Consider the following 18,013-nt stretch of genomic DNA (forward strand, 5'->3'; position numbering starts at 1 on the left):
TCCTCCCTCCAGATTTATAAATGTGAATTTTGATGGCAGTAGCATAAGGAATCCAGGGCCCTCTGGGATTGGGGGAGTTTTCAGGAATGAAGAAGGGATTGTTATTGCTCTGTTCTCTGTCCCTATTGGAGAAGAAGACTCTATTAGGGCTAAGATCCTTGCATCTTTGGAAGGGGTTCAAAGAGCAAGGGAACTAAATATCAGTCGGCTGACTTTGGAAGGTAATTCAAAGGTGGTGATTAGCTAGTTGAAGAAAGAGGACAGTGGCTTGTGGAGTTACAATAATGAAAAGAAAAAATTTTTATAGCTATGTAGAGGCATTGAGATACAATATAGCCGGGTGAACCAAGCAAGAGGTGGATAGGGAGGCTATTTTTTGGGCTAATTTTTAATCTTCTTTCATTGTAATTTTCTGATGGGGAGATAAGACTCTTTATCTCCCCCTTTTTTGTACCTAAAGTTTCATAATTCTTAATAAAGTTTCTGTTATTGATCAAAAAAAGAAAAAAAGGTTAGCATCTAATAAATTCATTTGGTTCATAAGAATAGGGCTCTGGAATCAGATTCCAACTGTTTGGTTGGGCGGAATTGGAATCCCATTCTTATTCCTGGTGGAATAACATCTCTCCATTTAAGGGAATGGTCATTCCTTCCCCTCCCTTGGGAATTAGAATCCATTCTAGCTGATTCTGATTCCGATTCTAGTTCCTATATGAACCAAACAGGCAGAGGAATAAATCATTCTGATTCTGACTGTAAACTATTTGGGCCCTCAGACAGGGGAGAATAGATCATTCCGATTCCGACTATAAACCAAATATAATTTTTTTCTTTATTATGGGCCAACACAATAGGGTATAGCCCCCCGCCCCTCCCCCAAACCCCTAGGCTCCCCTACCCAGGTGAAGGTGGAAGAGGAACTGGAACCCAGGTCTCCCCTACAACCAACTAGAGACTTTACCGCAGGCAAGACTGACACTTTCAGTAATGGAGAATTGATGTGTATTAACTAGAGGAACTAGTAATCGTTGAGATGCTCATATTACTGTAATCGAAAAAGAAGTGCCCAATGGGCCTCTAATAATGTCAAGTGATTAGAGTTGTAATGTTGCGTATATGTAGAGAAACTCAAACAGTTGTCAATGATGACATTGCAGCAGTTGTAAATGAAATCCAAGAAAGTGATTGTGGGGGAGGGGGTTCAATCTCCTTGGAGGAAGGACCGTTTCCCTTACAAGGTCTTATTTTTTATGAGTATCCTTGGAGAGCTGTAACCAATAAATTGCTAAACCTTACCGACCTTAGGGCACTGGTCCACCCCTTTCGAGATGCTGTAAAATCGGTTTACATGTGATGTCAGTTGGGCTTGTTGGTTTCTTGGATTTATGAACAGTTCATCTAGACTTGTTAAAATAAAACTCTTTTCTTTTTTCTTTTTGATAATTAATTGGGTTGAAAATCTAAAATCAACCTAGCTAAACCTCATCTCTGTGAACATCTATATGATTTGAACAGAACTCATCAATGTTGAATCTAAGAAGATCAAATCTCAAGCTGAAGCACATCGAATCAACTTGAATGGATGAATGGGATTTTCTTGCATTTTTTAAACAAAAAAAGAATATAGTATTACACAGTTAATATTAAAACTCAAATGTTCATGGCGAATATTGATATCAATAAGGCACCGTTCACTTTTTGACAGGTTAGTGCATTTATCCATGTTTTTTTATTTCCCAGGTAAATAAAACAATGACTGCTTTAACCATAAAAATTTAATTATTATAAGGGGCATTTTTGTCCCATCAAAGTGTTGGCAATTTCCCCCATGTGAGAAGATATTTACCCAAGTGGGAGATTACCTAGGTAAATGATACTCAGAAAAATAAACTTTCCCTAATCCTCACATAAATATAAAAACATGAACACGAGTTTCTTGATGGACCAACTTTCCCCCTCTCAAAATCTAAAATACAAATGCCCCCTGAGATTAAACTATCCTTGGAGTGGCACTACATCATTCTGTTCCTTTTCTTTTTAATTTGAAAGAAATCACATTGTTCTCCCACCGCTGAATGGTTATATTGGAACTCTAGCCATTTTTGTTGTTTTTGTCTCCATAAAAATAAGCCATAAGAGACACAGGCAGAGTTCGGGTACTTATTTGAAAACATAAGTGCTCATAAGCTTTGGTGAAAAAGCGCTTATTTCAAACAGAGACAGTATAGATATTTTTAAAATGGCATGGCCGGCTAAGGAAATAAGCATTTATTAAATAAGCACTTAAAAATAATAAATCCATAACTTGAGCTTCTCAAATAAATGCTTATTCCTCAGGCTTATTTATTAAATGTAAATAAATACTTATTGATATGGTCCCAGGCCCCCACCCCAAAAAGCACTTATTTTTACGCACTCCCAAACTTTGGCCTCAAAGTCCTTTATAGGTTTGTTAAGAGACTCGTGGGGTGTTTGGGTGCCAACAGAAATGGAATCATTTCATTTAATTATCTCATTCATGTTTTCTATAACTAAAATGGCTCCACATTAAATGATTAACTATTGCTCAAAAATGCAAGGAACCACAATGAAATCTTTTCACTCCAAGTGGTTCCCAAATTCACTAAAATTGGTGACCGAATCACTCAACCACTCTTGTCTGGCCAACTGTAAGCTGATTTTCAGATTTTTGTTAATTGCAACCACTCAAAAAGTTTGTAAACAACCAACTGACCAATAGCTACAAGGATTTTATTAACTACCGCCAAAACCTCCTACGTATCTATACATCTACATCTATATCGATTGTTTTTGAGAGGCCTTAAAAGTTGGTAAAGAGTCATCATGGTTTCACCTTCAAGTGAAAAGTTTATCATCCGTTAGAGAGTTAGGGGCGCTTGTTTTGGGGATTTTGAGAGGAGAAAATTTGGTCAATGGGATTGTGACTAAGAAACCTATGCTCTTTCTTCAGATTTATGTAAAGATCAGGGGAAATTTATTTTCTTGGATATCACTTACCCGGGTAATTCACAATACCATTGACCAAGAAACCTATATACTTTTTTCAGATTTATGTGAAGATCGAGGAAAGTTTATTTTTATGGGTACTCTTAAGTGGATAAATTAACTTTCCCATCTAGAAAAAAGTTGCCAACACTTGGACGAGACAAAAATGCTCTTTTTGATAATGAAAATTTTATGGTTAAAATGGTCATTATTTTATTTACCTGAGAATAAAAAACATGGGTAAATGCACTTTCCTAGATAAATGTTTCCTAGGAAACACTTGCCCAGGTAAGTAACTCACCAAAAAGTGAACGGGGCCTTACAGTGCAAAGTTGAGTAAATTGAAACACTGAACAACTTCTGCAAATTCTTTTGTCAAGGGATGAAAATGAAGAATGTGTATCAAGTGTCATTCCAAAGTCGCTACTTGCAGGGAAAGAACGATATGTTCTACCAAAGAAAAAAGTACATGAGAGTATTGATTGCAAGGAAGGACTCTTACATGTTTCCAGGAAGCAAAATTGATAGAAGTGCAGCATTAATTTACTTCACTCATATATAAATTACTTGAATTTTTATCCCTTCATTCAGTTCAGATGTAACCATAGACTCCAAAAGGAAAACACCAGCCTCTCACCTGATTGCTCTTTCCAAGACCTCTATTTTACTCCATTGAGAATTCAAACAACATAGTGTGTTTATACTTCTCACCTGGTTGAACAACAACAGAAGGGAAGCTTGGCTGGTTAATAGCATTTGGGAATCCTTGTGTCTCCAAACAAAGCGCTGAATGCTTTCCATAAACAGCCCCGCCTTTACCTACAACACCATTCACATAGTTTGCAGTGTAAAACTGCATGCCAGGGGCATTGGTCCATAGGTTCAAGACCCTTGAGCTCGAGGGATCTTTGACTTTAGCAGCATGTTTCAAGCCTGATTTCTCTTCTCCAAAGTCAAGCACATAGTTGTGGTCATATCCTAGGCCGGAAACTTCATTGATTGAGGCACCAACCTCCTTCTCTGCTGTGAAATCAAAGGGGGTTCCTTTAACCGGCATAATTTCACCAGTTGGAATGCTATTCTGATCCACCGGAGTGATGTGAGATCCCCATATCTGAATCAAATGCTCAAGTACATCCCCAGAACTGTGGCCTGCTAAATTCCAGTAGGTGTGTTGAGCTAAATTAATTGGAGTAGGCTTATTTTCAGGCACAGCTTCCATGTCAAGCTTCATTGTTGCACTTGAAGTAAGCGTATAAGTCGCAGTTATAATAACATTTCCTGGGTATCCTGGTTTGTATACAGCCAATGAATTAGAAAATTTTGAAGCATTACCAAAAGAAACAAACCAAGAGGTATACCTTCTTCACCATCATGACTGTGATATCTGAAAGTAATTGATGGGTTTTCTCCATCTTTACGTTCAATAACTTCCCATACCACTTTATCAAAACCCTTGTTACCACCTAGAAAGGAGGAAGGGAATTAGAAAAAAAAAAAAAAACATACTTAGGCGTGCAACTTGGTGATTCTGTACTTCTTTAAGACAATTTGTTCAAAAGATCTATAAGGCAAAAATTCAACTCCATATGAAGCACTTGTCCACTAATAAAGGGACCAACTTTTCTCTTGGTTCAGAATCAATAGAAAAAGAAATAAATTTTCAGCCATAGATGGTCATAGCAGTTCTTGAATAATGAAATTACTTGTAACTTCTTTACTAGAGAAACACCAAAATTTCTTCCAGAGCCAAATACATACATTCAAAACCAAAAGATAACTTCTTTATTAGATGAATAGAAAATTTTCAGTCAATAAATGCAATGGAATTGCTGGGAAATTAAGGGAGTATTTGGTACCATGGTTGTTTAAAGTAGAATTGGTGTCAATGCCAGCACCATATAGGCTTTTAGAGTTCAATGGCCAATTTTCTGTTTGGTTGGAAACTGTTCTGAGTCAAAACAGTAGATGCAATGGAACTACTGGCAAATTAAAGTTGTCTTTGGTATCATTGCCATTTCAGGCTGAAACGTTTTGAGTAGTGTGGGTGGTGCAAGTTTCAACAGTTAGAGGAGAAGCCTGTTTGGTTAACACTTAATGTTTATAGTCTCAACAGCAATGCTGATTAGGCGTTCGTAGTAGATGCGTGTTTGGTATGTACTATTTCACGTTGAAGTGTTTAAAGTAAACATTTTGATTCTATGTAACACCAATCACACTTCCGATTACTGTTATGCCAATCTAATGGACAAGAATTTTCCAAATCCAAGATTTCATCAGATTTTATTTTTCTCCAGTGTACAAGGGTGTTATGTCTGTAAATGTGTTATAAGGAGCTTCAGGCTTCTCTGAGAAGAAGAAGACGATGGAGCTTATACAGTAAAGAAGACTGAGTTTATATTAGCTTTGCTCAAAGTGTTGTATGATACGTGATGTACTATATTAATTCATCACCATGCTACATCAGATGACAGGTAAGTGCCATATCAGCTAAAACATTGTGAGATGCAATGACTGTTTGGGGGAACCTCAATTTGATGTTTCCTCTAATGGCCCCCTGTTGCTATTTTCAGACAAAACGTTTTTTGACTGTTTTGAGTTAAAAGTCACAACCAAATAAAAAAATTCCATTGCAATTCAAAATGCCTACATGGCACTGATGTGGCAGGGTTTCAGCTACCAAACATACCCTAAGAGAGTATTTGGTACCGTGGTTGTTTAAAGTAGAAATGGTGCCATGCCAGCACCATATAGGCTTTTAGGGTTCAATGGTCAATTTTCTGTTTGGTTGGAAACTGTTCTGAGTCAAAACAGTTACAAAACACTGCATTAGAAATCTATGCCAAGGGGTGTTTGAAGAAACATCAAATTGACCGTTCCTGCTCCCGGAGGCAAAGTCTCAATGCCCCAACTGATGTAGCATTGACATGGATGAAAAAACACGCATTTCTCACCAGCCACCAAACAGGATTCAAGCATAAATGGCGGTGCTTGTGTTTCAAGTATAAATAGTGCTTCAACCCAAAACACTTCAAGTTGTGACACCAACAGTACCAAAAACCAATCAAAGATGTTTCTGTAACTGGAATAAATATTGCTGCACTTAAACTGCTTTAACATCATCCTAAAGAGAATGCTCTCCTGATCCATGCAGTCTGTTCTTTCTGCATAATTTCTTTTTTTTTTTTTTTTGAGAAAAGGTAAAGTATGATTATATTAATAATAGGTCCTGTGTACATTGAGAAGCTGTACAAAAGAAGGACCTCAAAAAAAGGCCATCCTCAAAAAAGTATAATCAGAAAAACCCGTAGACATCCAACTTTTCAAAACTTCTATAGACCAGTTAATGACCTCCGCTTCTGTAGAAGGTTGTTTTTCAAAAATCCTCTTGTTCCTTTCTGACCACACAGCCCACAGCACTGCCAAAGGGACAGAGTTCCAGCATAATTTTCCTTTTTTAGACATCCCCTGAATCTACCATTCCTCAAACAGAGCTCTAACTGAGGCTGGCATACACCAACTTAGAAACAAATTCAACTAATAATTTTCCTTTCTGCATAATTTCATCTTCACAAATAAATTTTACTTATTTGTTTTTAAAATGAAGAAACAAATTCAACTAATAACCAAAAGAACAGTAAAATAATGGAAAGACTGCTTTACATGCAATGTTCAAGAAACTGATTTCTCACACTTGTATGGGCAGGGTAGCCGAGTGCACCAAGGCTCCCACCAATGCGGGGTCTGGGGAGTGACAGATGTACGGAGCCTTACCCAGGTTGTTTCCAATTTCACACTTGTAAGGGGATCATACAAATTTTCTTTATCTAATTTATATATTGAGCATGTTCTATTGATTTCTGACAATCAAACACAATGCAGATTAACCATTCGCAAGTGGATAATCCATGCATGCAACCAAGAAAACAAGATTCAGGTTTCCCATCTTTATGGCACAAAGAAAAACACAAATTTACCATGCAACAAGGGGTTTAGCTCTTAACCATCAAGACTATTCACTTTTGCAGTATTCCACATATATGAATTCACTCAAAAAACAGAAAGTTCATACAACTCTTCAGATCTCGAAAATGTACCGTGGAGACTGTTGGGTGGATTGTTGATCGGCAAAGAGTATTCCACTCCATTGAGCATAAACTTCCCATCTTTGATTCTGTTTGCAACCCGACCGACAATGCAGCCAAAATACGGCGCAGCACCTTTCTGAACAAACAGATATTAACACAGACACCATGGATGAGAAAAACAGAAAACACACACAGCGAGATAGAGATAGATAGAGAGAGAGAGAGAGATCATCGTTTGTCGTACCTCCAAAGCGAATTTCTAAAAAAAATATATAAAAATGGGTTCCCTTATTTCTCTAGATCAATTCACAAAACTACAATATCCACGATCGATGTCTTCATCAAGAACTAAGAATTAAAGAAAACCGAACAGTTTGATGAAAAGGGTAGACAAAACTCACAAGATATGGCTCGAGGGAGTCGAATCCCAGAACGACATCGGTGAGGTTTCCTTGAAATTCAATTAAGCATCAATAACATTCCCAGCTTTGAATTCGAAAAGGAGGAAAGATGAAGAATGGAACACCGGAACAGGGGAAAAAGAAAGTACCTTGTTTGTCAGGGACGAGCAGAGAAGTGATCGTGGCACCGTAGTTACTGATCTTCACTCGCACGGTTCCATTGTCGAGTTCGAACAGCTCTGCTTTCTTAGTATCGGCCATGGACTCTCCCCTTCCCTCTTATGAGAATTACTGAAAATGGAAGTGTCGTAGAAATCAAAATTTATGCAGAGATAGTTTGTAACTTATGAGAGTGGTTTCGTAGGGTCGGATGAGTCGAGTCGGGACTCGGGAGAGCAGGGGAGAGAGTCAGAGATCTCTTTATCAGATAAGACTAAGACTTAAGAAGGGACCCACTCTTCACTGTGTATGAATCATGGAACAAATATTAGGGAAAATTTCATTTTAGTATCCTAACCTTTCGGTAGTGTCAAGTTAGTATCGGAATTTTTAAATGTGTCATTGCATTATTTAAATTTTCAAAAAATGTTAAGTTAGTCCCAACCGTTAATTCATCGTTAGTTATTTAAATATCAAAATTATCATTCAAAAGAAGACACTATTCATTGTCTTCTACCTTCCCTCTATCATATTTCATGCTTTTTTTCTCTTTTTTGTTGAAAATAACCATTAAGTCTCAAAGGTAGAAAACAATGAGCATAGCCATCTTTTGAAGGGTGGTTTTGACATTTTCAGCAGATAACTAATGGTCGGTTAATGGCAGGGACCAACTTGACACTTTTTGAATGTTTAGGTACTGCAGTGACACATTTGAAAGTTTGGGTACTAACTTAACACTACCCCCAAAGTTCAGGATACTAAAGTGGAATTTTCTTAAAATAAAAATTCAAGAAATAATTACTTAAAAGAAAAAATATTTGCAAATTGCCTTTTAAAACTATTTTCTATTAAAATAATAAATGTTATAGCTAATAACATCTATTAAATCTTCACCCTGGCTTCCACTTCAGGCAAGTGGTTGTATATTTTTGCTTAAAAAAAGTGGGTACATATGTTTCAAGAAAGAATATGAGAAAGCATTTCACATGCAACTTGTAAAAAAAACTACTTCAAATGATGTGGAACCCATACTAATTCAAATAAGGGAAAATTCAAAATTTATGATGCCAAAAAGACATCATACCATAAAAGCTTTCACTTGTTGGTTCTTATTTTATGATGCCAATTGATTGGTTGCAAAATTTTCTAATATCATGTCTTTCGAACATCATATTTGAGCCCTTTTATTAAAATGCATCTTCAGAGCAATGTTTTAAAAAACATCCCAATTCCATAGAACATTAAAAAACTTACCAGAAGGTGGAATCATTTTTGCCTCTAGGTCATAGGCCATTGGTTTGATTGTCTAAGCCGATATATATTATTTCATATTTAATTTATATATTTTAATTCAGTTTTAATTTTTAATTTGTAAAAAATACTAAAAATTAGAATTTGAAGTAAAAAAGGGTTTTTTTTAGAAAAATAGCAAGGTATGGTGCCTTGAGATTCATAGATCTCAAAAAGTTACCCAAAATCAAGAAAGAAATTCTCACTCCAATCGGACATTCAAGCACAAAGTTATGGCCTTCATAAATTTGCATACACTTGTGCAACATGTTACCTGATTACTAGGTCAAATGATTTTTTACTAGGCTAATGGTTTTTGACTAATTGTCAGATTTTAAGAGAATTAGACCTAGAATTATGACTAATTAATGGTTTGACTGATTTAACCGGTCAGGCCAACGATGGGTTGAAAACATTGTTACAAAGTACAAAGTAAGGATTGTATTGAAATATAAATGTTTACAAATAAAACCTGATTTAATCTCTTAAATCAAATAAAAAATTAACATAAATTTACCAATATAGATAATAAGTGCCAAACAAAATATTTCAAAAGTTTCCTCATATTAAATAAACTAGCGGAGCCCCGTACAATGCACAGGATGGGGCACGCCTCCCTGTCCCTTGCCCCTGTAGTCAAGACACTCCACCCCATCCCCGGTGGTGGGGTAGGTTCGAGGCGAGGCACCCATTCCCTGTTGGGGATGGGGAATCCCAAATTTTCCCCACCCCGAGGCAACCATCTAAAAATAATCTAATTTATGGATATTTTACAAATAAGGTTATGAGAATTTGGGGGTATTTTAGGAATTAGATTATGAAAATTTGGGGGTATTTTATAAATGGAATTATGAGATCCTAGGAATATAAAAATATGAGGAGAACTTAGAGATATTTTAAAAATCACTATTAAATCTATGATATTTTACTAATTTGCAATCGGGTTTGGGGAATTATATGCAAACTCAATCCCTTACTTGTCCCTAATTTGGAGCAAAAATATTTTCCTTGTCCCCACCCGGTCTTTTCCCCATCCCTATTTAAAATTCGTGAAAACTTGTCCCGTTTAGGGTAGGGTAGGGTAGGGCCCTAATTTTATAGGGAAAATTGACATCCCTACAAATCTAATAATTTTTTATAACTAATTAACTAACAGTAAATTAAATAACAATAAATTACAATGTTTTATAATAATTTCCAAAAATTAGTGAAATTATTGTTGATTAGCAAAAATGCATACTAAATTCATTATTTATAATAACAATAAATTAATGTGAATTAATGTAAATTATTTACCTTTTAAGCCTAAATTATTTACTATTAATCAATGTGATGTAATTATAGTAAACTAATGAAATTATGGTAAATTACATTAATTTTAATTAAAATTAAATAATTTGTTTTTAATTAATGTAAGACCAAGTATGGTTGAAGTCAACCAAGTGGTCTAGACCGGTGTGAATAGATTTAATAATTTTCCCAAACTATTTCATAATTATTTATTAAAATAATAATGGATTGTTATTTAAATAAATATGAAACAATTTCTGATAGATTAATTTCCTAATTTAGTTTTCCTAAAATTTCTAACAATTATTTAGTTGAATAATAATAATGGACTATTATTTAAATAGTTTTGGATGATTTTTTGTAGATTAATTTTCAAATTATTATTTATTTTAAAATTATGGAATATTAGTTAAACAATTTCCTTAAATTATTTGATAATTGTTAACTATAATTATTGATTTTATAGAAATTAGTAAATTGCACCATTTAGTAATATCATTTTATGAATAAATAATTGTTGTAAAAATTTAATGAAAACTTATTACATTACAATGATTAATGTAAATTATGTTAACATTAAAAATTTGAACATTTATTAATTAACCAATTTTTAGTTTTCACTAGTGGTTGGTCATTTCGAATGGCCAACTCCTAACCCAACCATATCAGTTTGGCTAGCCAAACAATCTCCAACCTAACTAATTGCCTAGGAAAACTCTTAGTTTCTGCTAAATTAATAGTATAATCTCTAACAAATAACAATAGTTTAATTTCTAATAATTATAAAAAAAATTATTGCAAAAATACACAATTGCTGAAAAATATATTTATAACAAAAATACAATAAAAACTAATAAAAAACTTCTAAGTTGATTAATCTACTTCCACTGTTCCAATAATATTTATTTTTTCATTTATTTATAATTTATATTCTTAATATAGATTTAGTCTTGTTAAATATTTTTTATTTAAATATTTAAATAATATATAAAATATATAAAATTTTCATTATTTGAATTTTATTTATTTTAGTGTTATTACATAATGTTAAATATTTTGTTATATAATTATTTATATATTTTATTGTTTTGTTATTTAAGATATTTAGTTATTGAATTTTTTTTGTTAAATTATAATTTATACTGTTACTACATAATTTTATGATGAATTTTGTAAAAGTATAATAATATGAATATTATTAAATCTGTTATAATTAATTTTTGTGTTTTGAATAAAAATTGTAAGTTTGTATTTAATTTTGTTATAATATTTAAATAATTCTAAAAATCTTTAATTAAAACTTTCGTTAGATAGATGTAGATAAAAAGTGGGGGAGATGATAAATAGGAATTATAGATAATTTAGGAGAGAATCTCTCTACTAAATTAGAGATAATTTAAGAGATAAATAAGATTTAGAGATAGTTTATGAGATAAATATGAATTAGAGACAATTTATGAGTAATTAGAGGAAGTGGTGCCACTTGGCTAAACATTAGAAAAGCAAGTCCCTCTTTCTTCATGGTTGTTAGAAATAGTTAAGTCTATGTTATTTCCTTATTTGTTTAATGTATAATTATGTAAAATTAAAATAAATAAATAAATATAGAAAAACAGGAAATTAGGAAGGGGTTTGGGGAAAGAAGAGGAATGTAGAATGTATTGTTATATCTATACTATTTTAAAAGGCACGAATGACCTCAATAATATTTTTTGAATTTTTTGAGGACAAAATTTACCCCCTCTATATTTAAATTTATTGATAAAAATGAGGGTAGATGGTGTAATTGGTTATTGATATTAAATGAGTTGAAAATAGGTGATTTTAAGATAGTCAATGCATTTAATTTCCTCTCATTAAATCCAACATTTAAGTTATTAACTTGCATTCATGTTCATTGAATCATATATTTATGCCGTTTTTGTTTATTCTCATCATTAAGTTCTATTAATTAAAGGGTTCAACTATGATTTGGAAAAGATATGATATCCGAAAAACAACTGACCAATAAACTAGAATCATAAACATGGTAGCGAATCAGTTGTTATTTATCAAAATTCATGGGTGGGTTTCGATTGGTCAAAACTCCTTCCATATCATATCCTTTCCGTATCATAGATTTTCCCTTAACTAAACACATACTTAATAAATTAATAATTTCAATAACATAAAAGCTTATACTTTTAAAATCTACTTAGGAAAAATAGTGTTTTCATCTAGGTGGTGGTAAGAAATTAAACCATTTTGGGTCAAATGGGGCAATCAATGTTGCCACGATTAAATAATAAAACGAAAAATTAAAAAATTAAAAAAAATTGAGAATATTATTAATATACATATTAAACAATAATAAGTATGATAAATAAGAAATGTTTTTATTAATGGTGGAAATGGAATGTAAAATTTAAAACCAAGTAGAAATAAAAATATTTTCTTGTTTTCTTTCATTAAAACCTATATTTAAAATATATTTTTCTCATCATTAAGTTCTTGTAATTAAATCCACTTATTAATTTTAATAGTATAAAAATAAATGTTTTGAAAAGTAATATGAAAACAAAACCATTTTCTTCCCTCCTGGCGGTAAACAATCAATTCAACCATTTGGGATCAAATGGATTAATAAATAATGCCATAATTAAATAATTAAAATAAAATAAATAAGTATGAAATGTAAGAAGTATTTTTATTAATGAAGAAAATCAAATGCCAAATTTAAAATCTACCTAGAAATGAAATGGTGCCATAGTCAAATAATAAAATTTTTAAAAATAGAAAATACAAAAAATCATAAAAAAAAAGATAGAGAAAGATTTGGGCACTTATCTAATGTTATATATTTATAAAAAATAAAATATTGGGTACATCTCTAATATTATGCATTCATTATATTGAACAAAAATAAGTATTATACATAAGAAATAATTTTATCAATGATGGAAGCGTAATACAAAATTTAATGTCAACCTAGAAACCAATTTGTTTTTCTTTTTGGGTGGTGAGTTAGTGGTTTTGGTCAAATGATATCATAGACAAACAAAAATTAAGTGTGATAAGTAAAAATTATTTTATATAATGTAAATGAAACATATAATTTAAAAGAAAAAATTATAGTTAAAGCCAATTGTACATTTAAAATTAGGTTGCAGGTTGGTCCAAAAACCAACAAAACTTAGATAATTGACTCTACATTTCAAATTATAAAAACCCCCGCAATGTCATTGAAGGCTTATGTGGCTATTGCCAATGTGGCACTCTTAATCCATGTTGGACACAACAAAAAGCCTATACTGAAAATAGGTTTTCAATTTCACTCCCACTCCCCTTTTTCTCTTGATCTCCCTCACTTCTCTCTCACTCTCATAGTCATCTCTCGGTCTCTTGCTCCCTCTATCTCTCCTACTCTCTCAGCTTCGGTTTGTAACAAATCAAAACCCCTCTCTCTCTCTCTCTCTCTCTCTCTCTCTCTCTCTCTATCTATCTATCTATCTATCTATCTATCTATTGTTCACCCTTTGTCTTTCTCCCATTTCCTCTTTTGTTTTTTTTTTTTATTTTTCTTACAAACTTATACAATATTAATAGATCGTATAAAAGAACTAAATGGACCAACCACTTGTACAATTAAATTATAAATTTCTATCAAGTTGGTGTGAATTTCATAGTCAATATTTTCTTATGAATTTTTCTTACAAACTTATACAATATTAATAGATCGTATAAAAGAACTAAAGGGACCAACCACTTGTACAATTAAATTATAAATTTCTATCAAGTTGGTGTGAATTTCATAGTCAATATTTTCTTATGAATTTTTATCAAATTAATGTAATGATTTTTGAACCATACCAAATTGGTCTCATGTTCTTTAAAGAGCGAGAGAGAAAAAGAATGTGAGAGATTAAGGGAGACCGATAGGTAGAGAGAGAATAAGAGAAATTGGTAGAAAAAATGTAAATACAGAAACCAACAACCATTTTTATTTATTTTTAAATCACACAGTTGTTGAGCAAAGAGAGTCGACTGTAAGAATGAGAGAGAGAGAGAGAGAGAGAGAGAGAGAGAGAGAGGGAGAGAGGGACGGAGGGAGGAGGGTGAGATAAACTAAAAACCTTTTTTTTTTCAATCGCCCAACATTAAAGGGAAATTTTGGTATAAGATTTTTGTTGTATCCAACATGGATTAAGTCCCATGTTGGCAACAACCACATAAGTCTTTCAATGATATATCAGGGGTTTTTATAATTTGAAATGTAGAGCCAGTTGTTAGAGTTTTGTTAGTTTTTGGACCAACCTGTAGCCAAATTTTAAATGTATAACCAACTCTAACTATATATTTCTCTAATTTAAAATGAATCTGGAAGCAAGGCTAATTTCTTATCTAGATGGTAGGTCAATGATCTGACTTTTCAAAGAAACCCATGATGTCATAATTGAATATTAAATATTAAAAAAAAAAGATAGAACACCAAAAATGAAAATGTATAGAATTTTGTCAAAAATATTTGAGAACATTTCTAATGTTATATATTCATCATATTAAATAAAAATAATTGTTAAAATAAAAATTATCTTTATTTATGATGGAAATGAAATATAAAATTTAATAATAGTAATAATAATAATAATAATAATAATAATTGTTATTTGCTACAAGCATTTTAAGTTTATTTTTAATCATATTGTTACTTTTGTTAATTTTCAATTTCTATCTTAACTATACTATATCTAAAATTCAAATAATTAATATGAAGAAAAATTTCTCACGTGCAATGCATGCGCTTAATTACTAGTATATATAAAAATATAGATAGATAGGGGGTCCAGTTTCTAAAAGTAGGGTAACCCACAAACTGTTTTGGCTGCATTACTTTACATACCTAACTTTGGGTATTGAATATCTTGTGCAAGCTGGCCAACTTATGTGTTATCAATTTATCATCCTTCTTTGCTCAAGATTTAACTAAGGGTTCGTAGGGTTTTCCTTGTAAGGAAGCTTGGGCAAGCTCTCTACAATGGTGTCAAGGCTTAGGTCAGACTGAACAATTGAACTAGTGGCCCGGAGACCTGACGACCCTTTTTACGAAATTGGATATGCTATCCACAAGATGTTCCGACATCCTTACCCTGGAACACTCCAACAATGCATTGCAATGTTTTTGAACTGTCGTTGAACCAGATGGTCAGACCATTTGGCCTGAAAACCGTCCAAGCAACCGGTTCCATTTCACCCCTAACCCATTCTTGGGTAAAGAACCGTTGACTTTGTCAGAAAATCGCTGGCCTGGGCAGTCGAAGCATTGACTCATTTGACCCAGACAGTGGTTCATAGTTTAAAAAAGTTGCTAGAGGAGAGAAATACAGGACCTCAAATCTGAGATCCAGGACAAAGAGAGAAGAAGAAGAAGAAGAAGAAGAAGAAGACTACAGTATAGATGTTGCAAAGTGAGAAATCGATCTCAGATCTGAAATTCGAGATCTGTGTCTGTTGTTGTCACCTCACCGTCACCATTATTGTTGCTAGTGAGCGTTGAATCATCCTCCTCCTCTTCCTTCTTCCTTCTTCTTTCCTCCTTCCCTCATTCATTTCCTTTCTCTTCTTTTCTTGTTTTCCTTTCTTTCATTCTTTCTTTTTTCTTTCTCATCCAACAAGTCTCTTCTCCATTTTCCTTTCTCATATAAACATATAAATATTTGCCCTAATTTAAAGTTGCAAACCATCCAAACCGTTCGACCCAGATGGTCGAACCACTGACCCAGAAACTGGTAGCTAGAACGGTTCCGTTTCTGGGTCAGTTTTTAAAACCTTGGTGCATTGGAAATATAGTCATGTTGCCAATACATGGCAGTGGTGTTATGTGGTTAGAGATGTTAGAACAGTTTGTGGGTAGCATATCCCAACTGCTTTTTGAATCCTGATTAAATGAAATAAAATCCAACAATCCAAACCATGGTTTTGAAAATTGGATCAGACCAGATGGTTCGACTGGTTGATTCAGGAACCGGTCATAGATCCATCTTCGATTTTGGACCCAAAACTATCCAACCCATATTTAAATTTGATGATCGAACCATTTAACGTAAGAGCCAGTGGCCAAAACGATTCCATTTTCCACTTCCAGTCTGATTTTCAAAACCATGACCCAAACAGTCTTCGATGTATTGCTAGGAGACCACTTTAATGTCAACAATCCAGTTCAAGATGCAAGGGGTGTCATCAATACATTAAGGGCCGTCTGGTTCTTGGTTTTAGCCCATACTAGGACTGTGATTTGAGAGTTCAGATATCCACATACAATACAATTTGTGCACTCGTCCTTTGGCATGAGCAGGAACCATACACGTCTGAAGCCTCTCCTCAGTCCTCATATGAATCGTCTTTCTCATCAAGAAACCTTATAACACATTTACGTCACTATCTCACTAGCATCCGTGCCAGTCCGGATCAATTAGACACAATGTTATAAGCACGTTCAATGAAAAATTTGTTGACATCTATCCCTTAAAATACCCACATTCTACCCTTTAAAAAGATTAAAAACCACTCTTTGCAATTGTCAGAATATTTATCAAGTGTTCATTGAAAATGCTTAGTATATTGTGGCTAGTAGATCCAGTCTCGCATATTGCAGCTTATTGCATGCATCTCTGCAAAAACCATTTAAAACGTCTTTCCACGTTTTAAATAATCTTTTTGTTTAATTGTCCAGTTAATCAATACTTGTCAAATGGTCTTAACTTTTAAACACAAGACTTCAAACATCTAATTTATCGGAAGATTTTAAAAAATTTGCCGAATGGCGCTTGCAATTATATCCAAAACTGTAGAAGATATCTCCAAACAAAAGTATGCTATAATCCATTCATCTACGAATAGGGGTATTTCCTACGGCAATTCCTTCTCTATTCAACAGCTCCTCTTTACCCACTGTTCATTACGTTTCTCCTTTTAAGTGAACTAAGACATAATCAATTGCTTCAAACAGGGATCTCTGCAAACAAGTCAAAAACAATAGTGTTTGTAGCGCCATTGGCAATTCATTCCGCATCTATCATACCCATCGTTCTTGCTTGCCGCACTTTGTTGCAAAACTGGATCATAGATTCGAGACTTGAAGCATAAAATCGTTAATAAATTTTTGGTTTCTTAATCAAATCCTACCTATAACATACATATAATCAAAAGTGGGAGACTGATGTGAGAAATCAGCAAAGAAATTAACAAACCGGGTATTAGTACCTAAATTAGATTTTCCGCCCAAATCGTGAATCAAATCTCTTTTTGTGTTTAAAATAATTTTTACTGTATTTATTATTATTATTATTATTATTATTATTATTATTATTATTATTATTATTATTATTATTATTATTGATGTTGCTCAATCAGAGGTGGTGCACGAACCGAGGAAAACAATCAAATAGTCATTGCCAATAGGGCGGTGCCGAATTACAAGGACGAGGCTGCGCTGCAAGACTTGTGATCAAGAAAGGAAAAGTCAGAGGCCCGAGGAGTTATCCCCGGGTTGGCACTCCGACACTCAAGTCAATAGGAGGTGGTAGATGATTGGGCCGAACTATAAGGGTGCTAGTCTAAGCTAAGTAGCAGTACGGGTGTCAAAAGTTGGAATCCTTTACCTTGAGCATGAAATACCTTTTTATAGTCAAAGATCCATCTCCTGGTCGGACTGGGCTTCTGGGGTTGTCGGAATGAGGTTACCCGCCGAGGTATTTGGGGCAGAGTCCTAATCCCTGGTGGAGTTGTCTTCCCCACTCCTCT

At 33.5% G+C, this 18,013-nt stretch overlaps 1 protein-coding gene across 1 annotated transcript; it reads right to left on the reverse strand.

The window, feature by feature from the left end:
- Positions 1-3,433: 3,433 nt before the first annotated feature.
- Positions 3,434-8,017, reverse strand: LOC148863891 (uncharacterized). The gene is made up of 5 exons (XM_088977176.1): positions 7,645-8,017; positions 7,496-7,545; positions 7,104-7,230; positions 4,368-4,472; positions 3,434-4,296 (listed from the first exon to the last, which is right to left on the reverse strand). The coding sequence occupies exons 1-5, from the start codon at positions 7,754-7,756 to the stop codon at positions 3,671-3,673; spliced, it is 1,020 nt and encodes a 339-aa protein (XP_088833302.1). The 5' UTR covers positions 7,757-8,017; the 3' UTR covers positions 3,434-3,670.
- Between the last annotated feature and the right edge of the window lie 9,996 nt (positions 8,018-18,013).

This window comes from Nelumbo lutea, chromosome 3 (assembly GCF_056320005.1).
Source record: "Nelumbo lutea isolate HS-2025 chromosome 3, American lotus-T2T, whole genome shotgun sequence".
Taxonomy (NCBI): Eukaryota; Viridiplantae; Streptophyta; class Magnoliopsida; order Proteales; family Nelumbonaceae; genus Nelumbo; species Nelumbo lutea.

Bases quoted from the DNA above. Each gene is read 5' to 3' on its own strand.
- LOC148863891 (XM_088977176.1), bottom strand. From the start codon at position 7,756: ATGGCCGATACTAAGAAAGCAGAGCTGTTCGAACTCGACAATGGAACC. The intron at 4,473-7,103 runs GTACATTTTCGA...CCTCCTTTCTAG, and splicing joins TCCACCCAACAGTCTCCACG to GTGGTAACAAGGGTTTTGAT. The intron at 4,297-4,367 runs GTATACCTCTTG...TATACAAACCAG, and splicing joins CAGTCATGATGGTGAAGAAG to GATACCCAGGAAATGTTATT.